Below are 12,798 nucleotides of genomic sequence, written 5' to 3' on the forward strand. Positions count from 1 at the left end.
AACTTATTAAGGGGGAAATGATAGAATGTCCTCTGATCCCAATTTACACTATCAGCAATTGCTGAAGTGTTTCCTCTTAAATTACCTAAAGATATACCTTACCACAGCAAGCATTATTTTTCTTTCCAAGTCATCAGTGCCTAGTCTCAGATGAGAAAACTGTATTTCCTTTATTAACATGCTCTTGATTCACTTTTTTTAAAAAATAAATTTATTTATTTTTGGCTGCTTTGGGTCTTCTTTGCTGCGTGCAGGCTTTCTCTAGCTGCGGCAAGCGGGGGCTACTCTCCGTTGCAGTGTGCATGCTTCTCCTTGTGGCTCACGGGCTCTAGAGCGCAGCCTCAGTAGTTGTAGTGCACGGGCTTAATCGCTCTGGGGCATGTCGGATCTTCCCGGACCAGGGCTCGAATCCATGTCCCCTGCATTGGCGGGCGGATTCTTAACCACTGCGCCACCAGGGAAGTCCAGCTCTTGATTCACTTCTAGCGAAATAAAAATCCTGGCATTATTATGTTAAAAGTGATTTGCCTCCCTTCTGTTTTTATTTTAAAATTCCCAAATTTAATTAAGCTTTTTCTTTTAAAAGAAGTATGTACATATGTTCATGTTTTCAATTCATCCTGTCATACTGAAAAACTTTTCAATGGTTGTGTATCATATTTTAAATAAAATCTAGTTCAAAAATCTTAATGTGGCTCTTGTTTACCTAATTTGACCTACAGCCATGTTTCCCCCTAACTTGATACCCTCCTACCTCTCTGGCTTTCTTTAAGAGCCTAGCTCTTCCTTACCTCTGGAACACCCCACAAGCTATTATGTCTGCCTTGAATATTCCTGTCTCTATTTTGTTTCACATGGCTAACTTCTACTCATTACTCCCTTTCTTAACCATTTAAACACTATATTCTAAGAGAAGCCATGCTTGAGTCTTTCCAGTCTAAATTGTTATCATGGTTCATATTTCTCTCTATTTTCTTTCATAATACCTAATATAATTTGTATTAAAATTTAATTACAAAAATTAAAAAAAATTTTCCTATATGATTTTCCGTTAAATGTCTCCCTTTCTAAATTAGGCTATAAGCTCCATAAGGCAGATACCATGCCTTGTTTGTCCATACTGTATTCTCAGCAAGTAGTAGTATATCTGAAACAGAGCCGACCTTCAGTAAACATTCGTTGAGTGATGAATTGGAAAGACCCAACAGAGTACAAGAGTTGCAAACATGAGAAAAGGAAGTAACTGATGAAACAAGGTACTAAAGAGGCCACAGGGGATAAAGTATATGTGCATTAAAAAATAAAACGATAGGGGCTAAATCAATGATGGCCATAGAAAGTCAAAGGTTTGTTAGAATGTATGTCCTGAGAGACATCATATTAAATGAAGGTGGCTAAGGATGGTTTCAAAGAAGTAATTGGGCCAGAAGGGATGGTTAGATTTTATTAACTATAATTTAAAAAATATTTATAAAAATAGAATGAATCAGATGACTTGTGTCATAGGTTAGGTTCTCTAGGACGTAGATGTTGAGGTGGAGTTAGAAGTACAAAAGGTTTACTGGAGGATAGCATTTGTGAAAGAGAAAGGGAGAAAGTAGGATTAGGCAGGGGGAGCCATCAGACTGCCATGCAGGCCTGAAAAAGCCTCTGTCATCCTAATGTTGACATTAGGTCCTTATACTATGCCTTACTCAATCTTTAGTTGAGGATGGGCATGGGAGAGAGGGGTAGCCCTGAAAATAGTGTAACTTCAGCTTGGAAGCTGAGGTGAACCCAGAAGAAGTTAATGACTGAAGGCTGTCAGCTAACTACATGCCTTCGGCAGTGAGTCCTTTCTCGAAAGTAGATCTGAGCAAAGTACCTGTGACTGCGACACAGGATGCCAATTCAACCCAAATTAATCTATAAATTCAATAAAGGATCCTTTTTTTTTTTTGCTAAGCTCAACAATCTTGTTCTAGGAAGTATTCAGTAGACCAAGGGTTCACAGTTAGCTAAGTCAAATTTGAAAGACAAGAGCAAAGGGGAGGGATTTTTCACTATTACATATTAAGACAGTCTATAAGACAATGGTTAATAAAAACAACATGGTACTGGCGTCATCATGGACAAAGAGACCAACTGAAAAAGAGGTCAGAACCAGAGCCATACATAAATGGAAATATGAATATATGATAAAGGTGGCATTGAAAATCAATGGGGAAGGGAGAGACTGTTCAGTAGAATTATAGAGAAGAATTGGCTTGCTGTTTGGAGAAAAAATAGGCTAGATCCCCACCTTACACCAAATAAAGGCATGTATTCCAGAGAGAATAAAGACCTAAACGTGATTCTCGGGACAGAGTACTGACTATACAATAGAAGAAAAAATATAGAATATGTTTGTGATGTTGAAATACAGGCTAAGTGTTTAATCAAGACCCCCAAAGCACCACTGAGAGTAATAAGACTGTCTCCACCAGCTAGGTGAGAGAACTGTAAGAACCTAAGGAGGAGTTAAGTATACTCTAGAGAATATTCCTAGGATCAGGGCAGCTAAGTAAACTATAAGGAGATGGAGGCCTACTGGGAGGTATATCATTATGACTTGCCTATCGAAAATATTTCCCCTGCCTCTACTTCCTTCTTATACCCTTCAACAAACATTTCTGAGTTCCACACACTGTGCTACGTGCAGAAAGAACAAACAGGAATCAACTTGAGTCCTAGTCCTTAAAGAGCTCATAATCTAGTTAGACAGACAGATGAAAAACTAAATAAGACGTTTTAACTCCTATTCTACAGGTAAGAACCAAGAGGCAACAACCTTTGCCTAGGGCATCTGGTATTTGAGCTATAAGGAAAGTCATTCCAGGCAAAAGGAACAGCGCTAACAAAGTCACAGGGCTTTGAAGGAACATGGTATGTTAGAAAATGTTAAGGAGGTAACCTAATAATGGACATTCTGAAATGTTTGTTACTGAATACATAAAGTAATCTATGGGGGTTGTTTTAGTCTTTTCTTAGTTGCACTGCTTATCACATTAGCTAATTATCACCTCTGAAGACAAAGCCAAAGAAGATGAAGCACTGAAGTGATAAGGGATAAATGATAATAGTTAAGAAAGAGAATCATGCTAGGAAGCACTGATGACTAGTCGTGGAGTGATAACAAGCACTGTAACTAAGGATTTAGAGGTGGAAGAGATTGCTATCAGCTACATTGTTCAGGGAAGATTTCCTGGAAGTGGCAGGGCTTCATTTGATCATTCAAAAAATTGAGAAATGACTGTATATATCAGGGGCTGTGCATGGAACAGGAGATTCAAAACCATAGTCTACTAATGAACAGATAATCAGATAATTGCAAAAATAAAGCAATGAGTGTTACAATAGATGTAAGCACAAGCTGATGTCATAAAACCTCAGAGGGACTCCTGCTTTAGAGCAGGGAAGTCAAGGATGGTTTTCTAAAGGTGATGCTGTATGCACTGAATTTAATGGACGGGTAGGATTCAAGTGTAAGGGAGGGAAACACATTTTGCAATGGATCAGTTTAGTGAGAGAACACACCTCTTTCAAGGAGCATGAAATAGTTCAGGGTGGCTGAAGCGAAGGCTGAAAGGCAGTGAAAGAAGTTTCTAAGGCATATAGGAAGAGTTTGATTTTAAAAGGTCCTTTATAGATGTTAAAGAATGTAGATTTTTTATCCTGAAGACAACGTGGAAGTTGATGAAGATTTTAAGCAGGGAACTAACATGATTAGATCCAAATTTTACAATAACTGCTATTAAAGGCAATGATGATGAAGGCAACTGAAGATGAACTGATAAGAAAGCAGCTAAGAGGCAGAGAAATTAAAAGCCTGTTACTATTGTTTAGGAAAAATAAGGAAGGATTCAAAAATACAGTAGTAGTGGTACTGAGAGAGAAGGATGGGCAAGGTTTGAATAGGCAGAGAAAGAAGTAAGTGGAAGCATTCCCTGTGGAAATGATGTGAATAAATGTTTGGAGGAGGGAAAGGTGAGCAAATCTGTTTCCGTGGATTATATAGCATTTAACAGAAGAATGATGATTAGCTGGAGTGCAGAGCCAGAGTTACCCAACAGTTGGTGATGAGGTTGAAAACTGGTGGAGTCAGTCCGCGGCAAGGCTATTAAACAGGCAGGCTAAACAATTAGGATTTTACATTTTCCCTAGCAATATTAAATTTATAAATCATTTTTTTATTGTGGCAAAATATACAAAAATTTACCATTTTAACCTTTTTTTTTTTTTTTTTTTGCGGTACACGGGCCTCTCACTGTTGCGGCCTCTCCTGTTGCGGAGCAGAGGCTCCGGACGCGCAGGCCCAGCGGCCATGGCTCATGGGCCCAGCCGCTCCGCGGCATGTGGGATCTTCCCAGACTGGGGCACAAACCCGTGTCCCCTGCATCGGCAGGCGGACTCTCAACCACTGAGCCACCAGGGAAGCCCTCACTTTAACCATTTTTAAGTGTACAGTTCACAACACTCACATTATTGTGCAACCATCAACACCGCCTATCTCTAGAACTTTCTCATCATCCCAAACTGAAATTCTTTACTCATTAAAAAATAGCTCCCCATTCTCCCCTACCCCTCTTGCCCCTGGCAACTAAGTGATAACAAGTTGATAAAAATTCTATTTTTCTGTCTCTAGGGGTTTGGCCACTCTAGGTACCTCACGTAAGTGGAAACACAGAATAGCTGTCCTTTTGCATCCAGCTTATTTCACTTAACTAAATCACTTGTTAATTAACACCTGGTTAATCAGTAGCAGCCTTCTAATTTGCATACTACTTTATATGCTATATTTTAAAACAAATGTCAAGCTTTTCTGACTTTATCAAATCTTTTCCACTTAGTGCTTAAGGACACTTCACTCTAGCAAATTATAAACTCAGAGTTCTTAACAATTTAGTCTACCACTGTGTCTGCCATAAAAAGCTTTTTATTGTTCTACTTTAAATGTCTATTTTGTGAATTATTTTCATTACAGTTAACAGGCACTAGACTTTTTGTAAAATTCCACCTAGTACCTTAATGGAAGTAAATAATAGCAAATAGAACAACTGAGGCAGGAATCAAACTTATTTGACCACCCAGGAGAAAGGAAGTTACTTTATTTAGGATGCTGATATGAAGGCTCTCTTTTGATATTATGTAATTTCCCTATCTGGGGCTGAATCGGCTCTAAACGGAGGGAATTAAAAACACTAACACTAAAAAACACAAAACCCCCCCCCAAAACCACAAACACTCATCTCCTTTCTGGCTGGGGAAAAGTCCGAAAGTTTCAGATGTTTGGAAACTATTTCAGAACTGTCAAGGGTTGAAGGAATCCCTAGGTCATTAGTGCTCTGCCCATGCATGAAGTCGAGTAATTCTGGACAAGACTTAACTAAGCCTCTGGCAGTCTCAGTGCGTTATATTAGACCAGCCCGTTCTTCCCAATCTTGTCCACAGCACATGCAGAATATAGTACTGCAGGACCCTGAGGTAAACGGAGGAGGCAGCACAGCGCAGCACACCTGTAATCCCCAGGTCGCCTGCATCCCGCCACATCCGAGTGGACGCTCTCAGAGGAGCGCTCCCGTCGGTCGTTCCAGCCGATGCGCCACGCCGTCAGTTACAGAGGACGGGCTGGGGTTCCCGCTGATTCTGAAATCAGCGGCCTTTCCCTCCTTGCAAAAAAAAATAAAGCCTTTATTTCTTAAGAGAATCAAGGCGTGAAAAAGCAAAGGGCCCACAAACCACGCAAAGACGCAAAACTCGCCGAACTTGCCTAGCGCGCTCTCCGCTGATCTTACGTCTCTTCCCAGCAGGCTCCGGGAGTCACCGCGACACTTCAACAATTCTCGCGAGATTTATCGGCAGCCATCTTCTTGGGGGTGCTGGGAGCCGGGAAGACCCCCCGAACCGTTCCCATTCAGCTGCCCTTCGTCTTCGCTTTCTTCACTTTTGCCTCTTCTGCGTTGCCAGCCAGCACCTGGTCTCAAAGCTGAGAGAAAGCCCGGGTCTAGGAGCGTGTCGCGCTCTGGTCCAGGAAGATTCGCTGGGGTGGAGAGAAGGGGGAGGGCCCGGGCAAACAGTCGCTGCCTCAGCCGGGGCCGGGGTCCGGGGAGGGGAAGTTCCTGGCACCCCGTGGACTCGCGGCCTGCGGCCGTCCCCCCGGAGCTGTTGGCCCATCGGGGCTCGCGGGAGCCTGCCACCGGCGCCTCCCACCGCGGCCCACGCGGGCGGCGCGCGGAGGAGGGGGCGGGGGCAGCGGCGGCTGTAGCGACCGCGACCTGGGCGGGCGGACTAGTGTGACGGGCCTCTGGGCCGCTGTGGATGGTTTCTAAAATGATCATTGAAAACTTCGAGGCCCTCAAGTCCTGGCTCAGCAAGACTCTCGAGCCCATGTGAGTATCCGGGGGCTATTTCCTTGCAGGGGTGGAAGTGGGAGATAGGTGGCCTCACGGTTGCCTCAAGTGCCTTCCGTGGAGGCCGAAGCGGTGAACGCAGGTCCCAGGGCTCTGTGTTTTCTCGTCCTCTACCACCCTCGTTCCCAGGTTCAGAATACGCCTGGGAGCCTGAGCTGACCTTTACCTTATCGCTGAGTTGGTTCTTAAACCAATGTCTCTTCCTCTTGTTTTCCCGTTATTTGTAGACCGACCCCAACAACCTACACACACAACTCGTATTTGCCCAGGGCCCCCAGATCAATTTCTTCTGGTGAATCCGAGCATAATCCGCTGTCCACTAGACTATTTTTGTTTCTTTAAATGAGGTGAATAGCCCTTATTACGGATTAGAACAGTTCTTGTCTCAGCCACTCACGTTTTACCTACATACAATCCCTGAAAGAAAGGCCATGTCTCCCATGTGCTGTCTGGCTCATCAGCACCTCTGTTAACTGAAGATGTAACAGGTGCTAAGGTGCCCAGTAAAATTCCCCTTTCCCACCTACACGTTTCTTAGCTTGGAGGAAGAAAATGCAATCTATCCATATGGACTATTTAGCAGTTTTAAGTAGGTTTCTATAGGTGGACTCTGTGCATGTGTGTGTTTGAGGGGGTTCAGAGTGCTGAAATGCATTAGATTGGAAGAATTGAGTGTTTTAAGGATTTATCTTTTAATACACGCAAAATATGGGCCAAGTGTTTTATCAAAATTGGTTGATTTACAATAAACAGCTTAAAATACAATGGGGAATATCCATTCATTTAATAAATTTATTAGGCTCCTTCTATGTACTGTGGGAGGGTCAGGGCTAAAGTTTTTAAATTCCAAAATCAGTAAGACATAATAAACAAGTAAATAAGGTAATTTCAGGTAATAAGAGTAATGATGATTGTAACAGTAGAGAATCATGTAAAAGAGTGATTAGAAGGCCTCTCAGAGGAGGTGACATTTGAGCAACACCTAAGGAACAGAAGGAACTATCTGTGTAAAAGTCTGGAGAGAGAATGCTCCTTACAGAAGGAACAGCGAGTGCAAAGCCTCTGTAGTGGAAATGATCACGGTGTGATCTGGGAAGAGAAAGCAGGCAGTTGTGGCTGCAGGGAACCTTGTGATGGGGGAGAGGATGGAAGGTTGTGAAGTTTGAGAAGTATGCAGGGGCCAAATCATGTAGGATCTTCTAGGCTGTGGTCAAGAGCTAGGATTTAATTTAAACTGTAATGGGAAGACATTAGATGATTTAAAGCAGGCAGGGATTGATTTGATTTTGTTTTAACTCTGCCTGCTTTGTGGAGGTTAAGGGGTCAAGATGAGAAGTAAGGAGACCATTCTGAAGGACGTTGTAGGCAGAGCTGTAGATAGTTTGCATTAGAGTGATAGTGGAGACAGAACTAAATATGTTTAATGAATAGATCTGGTAGAACTTGCTGATCGATTGGGTGTGAGAGATAAGGGAAAGGGAAGTCAAGGGTGATAACTAAGAAGTTAGCCTAAGCAACTGAATCCGTGTTGGAGAGAACAGGTTGAGCGGAGAAGAGTAGGTTGGTTGGTTTTGATCATTAAGTGTAAGGTATTATATACCTAAGTGAGATGTCAAATAAGTAGTTGGTTATGAGTCTAGAACTCAGGCCAGGACTAGAAATATTTGGAGTCATGCAGATAGTGTTTAAAGCCGTGAGACTGGGAAGTTTCTGAGGAAGAATGTGTAGATAGGGAAGCGAAGAGAGTCCAGGTCTGAGGTAGGAAGAAAATTGGGATACATGTCACTAATGAAACAAATGTATGACAAAAGAGGAGGGTTGTCAACTTGATGTGATACTGCATAATGGATGAAAAAGGTGGAGGCAGATTAGTGGCCCTTAGGTTTGTCAAGGTAGAAGTCATTGGTGAACTAAGTGAAAAGTTTCACTGGAGTAGGGTGGTATGGATAGAAGCCTTGTTTAAGTGGATTGGAGAGAGGGAGTAGGCAGGAGTGTAGTAATAGTGGTTGAGAGGGAGAACCCTGGAGCCAGAATGGCTGCCTTTGAATTCTGCCTCTGCCACTTAACCAGCTGTATGATACTAGGTAAGTTACTTAGCTCAGTGCCTCCTTCCTCATGTCTAAAATGGGGAAAATAATGAGTATGTGTTAAGAAAATCTTTGAACACTGCCTGGTTTGTAATTAGCACTCAATAAGTGTTCGGTGAACAGAAAACTTAGAAGAATGTTTTGAGTTAAAATAGCATTCCCGGGGCTTCCCTGGTGGCGCAGTGGTTGAGAGTCCGCCTGCCGATGCAGGGGACACGGGGTCGTGCCCCGGTCCGGGAAGATCCCACATGCCGCGGAGCGGCTGGGCCCATAAGCCATGGCCGCTGAGCCTGCGCGTCTGGAGCCTGTGCTCCGCAGTGGGAGAGGCCACAACAGTGAGAGGCCCGCGTACCGCAAAAAAAAAAAAAAAAAAAAAAAAATTAGCATTCCCTTTTTTAAGCATTCAATTCTCAAATTACTTATCAGCTTTATTACCATTTCCTTTTTTTTTCACTAATTGAAGATTATAGCTACTTTGCTTGTAATTTTTCTTGAGTTTTAATAAAGCATCTTCGGGTATCATATAGCCTACTCAGATGACTGTAGCAGTGCAGTCATTACTGCTGGAATAAAGCACTACTTGTAGAACCTAGACAGTGATAGGAGCTGGGATTGGTCCTTTTATAATGTACACTACTGTGGTAAAAATGCGCCCTTATCCAAGTTCCTGTCCCTTTAATTGCATTTCAGGTGAATACTTTTTTTTTTTTTTTAACAAGCCTGCATCTGACGTTAATTTATTTATTTTTGCTGTGTTGGGTCTTCGTTTCTGTGCAAGGGCTTTCTCTAGTTGCGGCAAGTGGGGGCCACTATTCATCACAGTGCTTGGGCCTCTCACTATCGCGGCCTCTTTTGTTGCGGAGCACAGGCTCCGAACACGCAGGCTCAGTAGTTGTGGCTCACGGGCCCAGTTGCTCCACGGCATGTGGGATCCTCCCAGACCAGGGCTCGAACCTGTGTCCCCTGCATTAGCAGGCAGACTCTCAATCACTGCGCCACCAGGGAAGCCCCTCAGGTGCATTCTTTTAGATGACTTTTAACGCTGATTACAGTTATTTAAGATCTATGGTTTCTAACCTTGGTTTTGTGAAACTTGAAGATGTATTTGTTATCTAAAGAGAATTTTTTGCTTTACTTCGTAATTGCCATATAGCACCTATTTGAGGCAGGACCATATGAAGCACAAAGGATAAGACACAACTCGAAACGTGTATAGAACTTTTTTAGCTATTTGTGCTAGTAAAGTATCTGATGGTTTTGGACTTGCCTCGTAGTTTAAATGTATTAATTCAGCACATATTTATTGAGCACTTAATCTACTCTGTGCTAAGCACTGTGTTAGATATTGGGGAAATAGTAGGAAACATGACATGAAATGACCATCTTCATATTGTTTACCGCTTAGCACGGAAGACCGATGGTGAACAAGTAACCATAAGACTAGTGAGTGTTATAAATCCAGAATGCTGTCAAAATATATGTCTGGGAGGTCAAGAAAGGCTTTCCTGGCATGATAATATTTCATCTCAACCGGGGTGGATGAAGAGCAGTTTGCTGGGGCAAAAGGATGGGAATGGAGAGCTGTGACAGCAAGGTTTTAGAGGGCAGATGGTATGAAGGCCCTAAAATAAAGGGAAAAAGAGGTGTCTTGGAGGAATTGAAAGAAACTGAAAAAAGAGCCAGTGGATAGCTCCAGAGAGAGGAGCCAGATCGCACGAGACTCTTGAGTCATTTTAAGGATTTGGGATGTCACTGAAGGGTAGTGGGAAGCCAGTGAAGGGTTTTAGGGGAGGAAAGTTTTCATACGGACATTAAGAAAAAAAAAAAGTCAACCTGGTTGCAGTTTCAACATGAAATAAAAGTTGGTAAATCTGTATTTTATTTGATTATAAGGTCTGTAGGTATATCAAGATTCTGAGTTTTTTTCATAATTTATTGAAAATATAGGTGTTAAAATTGTCATCTTGAAATACTTGATGTTTTTGTTCTCCCAAACATTTGCTTAGTCATGCATGCTAATAATAAAATTAGATGTTGGTCTTCCCTTTTACATTGATTTCTTTTTCATAATGTGCAGTCCTGGAAAAGAATTAAGCTATCTTCTTTCGATGTTTTTTTTGTTTTTTTAAACAGAAGAGGTTTTCTGCTGTATTTTAAAACTTTTTCTGAGTTTACACATCACTGAATGTGGTGATTTAATAAAATCATGGATTATTTTTAGTTTAGGGGAAACCTCAAAATCTAATCAAACCCCTTAATTTTTCAGAAAATAAAATTGAGAGACAGATGGACTTAATGATGTGCCCAGATTTTGTTGAGTTTAGTAGTAAAGAACAAAACGCCTAGTTTTGTGCTCCTGCTACTATGTAGTGCTGTGGAGGTAGCATTGTGTAGTGGAAAGAAAACATTTTTGTGTCCACATAGACCAGTGTTCACATCTCAGCTCTGCCACTTATTAACTGAGTAATCTAGGCAAATGAACCTCCCTTTTCCTTGTTGGTGTGATAGGGAGAATTATACTTGTTTCTTTCTGTAGTTGAAAGGATTAAATGAGACATTTTAAAGAGCCTAGCCCTTCCCTCCTTTCTTAAATACCGGATTGATTAAACACAAATAGGTTACATTACTATTATTGCTACCATTAACATTTGAACACATTGTTAAAGTTTTGTATTTCAAGTTCTGTGAGGTAAATACTGTACCTCCATTTTGCAAGTGATGACCCCGAGGCACTAGAGCATGAAGTTGAGATACTTGCCCAGAGTCACAGCTTTTACATGTGACTAAACAGTGATTTAAACTCAAGTTTTTGACTCTGGAGCCTTGTTCTTAATTTACTACAACACAATACAATGTATTGTTTCCTATTACTCTGTGTGTGTGTATATACACTTTTTTTTTTTTTTTTTTTGCGGTACGTGGGCCTCTCACTGCTGTGGCCTCTCCCGTTGCGGAGCACAGGCTCCGGGCGCGCAGGCTCAGTGGCCGTGGCTCACGGGCGCAGCCGCTCCGCGGCATGTGGGATCCTCCCGGACCGGGGCACGAACGCGTGTCCCCTGCATCGGCAGGCAGACTCTCGACTACTGCGCCACCAGGGAAGCCCTATACACTTTTTTACTATTACATTTTTGGAGTAGTAGCTGCTATTGTAAAGGAACAAAGTTCTAAAGCATCATGGTTATCAGTGCTTTAGAGTTTAAGAAAGAAACCTAGAGTTTTTGTAGTCTTTTCCTCTTCACCCACGCTTGTTATTAAACCTTTCTTACCACATTAAAATTTATTTTTGTTCCAGTTTTACAAGAAGAGCTGAAAGGTGATCTTGTTATTTCTGAACTTTATACCTGTTTCCCTCCCTTGATCTTTTTTTTTCTACAGACTCCTTTGGGCACAGAGTCAGTCTCCCATTCCTTAAGGAAGAAAAGCTTAGCAACAATAGCAAAAAATAAAACAAAAAGTTAAATCATACTTCTAGTCACTTTGCTAGCTTTCTTTTCCTGTCAGTGTTAAATCTTGAAACAGTAGTCAGCCTTTAATTTTTCACTCATTTGCCCCAGCCATTTACTTCTTAATGCCTGTAATATAGTTTCTTGCTACTTGTATTCAACCAAAATTGCTTACCTCAATGTTACCAATGAATTTGTTTATTAAATGTAAATACTTTGTATAAATTTTAATTCTTTGACCTCTGTATATAACGTTAGACAGTGTTGATAGCTGCCTTTTTCTTTTTTTTAAACTTCTCATGCCTTGGATCCATAATATTTTGGTTCTCTTCTCAAATCATTCCTATCTCCTTAAGTTCTTTTTCTTGCCTTTGAATTGTATTATTCTTAGTTCTGTTCCCAAGACTTTTTTTTCTTAATCATTCTACTCCTGCTCCCTCATTCACATTCATTCCTATGGATGGTTTCCATTGTAATACGTGCCTGTGGTTTTTAAAAACTTTGTGTGTGTGTTGTAGATGCTTTGAAAGTTTGATTAAAGACTGTTTTCCCCAGGATATTGCATATACACATTTGCATTTGAATTTTAGAGCTTTTCCAACACATACCTGTATGCATTTATTTTTCACACAATTATGTTTAGGCTTAACCACTTCAAAGTTTTAAGCTCTTAACTCCGATTGCTAGCTCTGTACCTGATCCTCTCATCTGAACTTCAAACTATTGTATGTTTCTGAAAATAAAAAGTTCACTTATTTCCATTTCATTTCTCCAAATTATCTGGGCTTGAAGTTTTATTTTTTTGGCTTCTCCTCCCTTCATTTCTTTTCTCCCATTCGA

General features: G+C 41.3%; 1 protein-coding gene and 1 long non-coding RNA gene across 14 annotated transcripts in view; one reads left to right on the forward strand and one right to left on the reverse strand.

Annotated features, from left to right (window-relative positions):
* Window positions 1-203: 203 nt before the first annotated feature.
* Window positions 204-5,786, reverse strand: LOC125961896 (uncharacterized). The gene is made up of 2 exons (XR_007472999.1): window positions 5,535-5,786; window positions 204-482 (listed from the first exon to the last, which is right to left on the reverse strand). It is a non-coding gene; the product is annotated as an uncharacterized LOC125961896 (long non-coding RNA).
* A 69-nt stretch (window positions 5,787-5,855) lies between these two features.
* RBM26 (RNA binding motif protein 26) overlaps window positions 5,856-12,798 on the forward strand; it is an 89,008-nt gene continuing 82,065 nt past the window's right edge. For 5 of the 13 annotated variants that reach the window (XM_033400100.2, XM_049700963.1, XM_049700962.1 and 2 more), the window contains exon 1: window positions 5,899-6,407. In XM_033400100.2, the coding sequence (XP_033255991.1) occupies window positions 6,337-6,407 (71 nt within the window). In that variant the 5' untranslated portion in view covers window positions 5,899-6,336. Of the gene's footprint in view, window positions 6,408-12,798 lie in introns of all 13 variants that reach the window. The other 8 variants (XM_049700968.1, XM_033400105.2, XM_033400101.2 and 5 more) reach the window with 4 other exon arrangements.

Source organism: Orcinus orca, chromosome 18, assembly GCF_937001465.1.
Source record: "Orcinus orca chromosome 18, mOrcOrc1.1, whole genome shotgun sequence".
NCBI lineage: Eukaryota > Metazoa > Chordata > Mammalia > Artiodactyla > Delphinidae > Orcinus > Orcinus orca.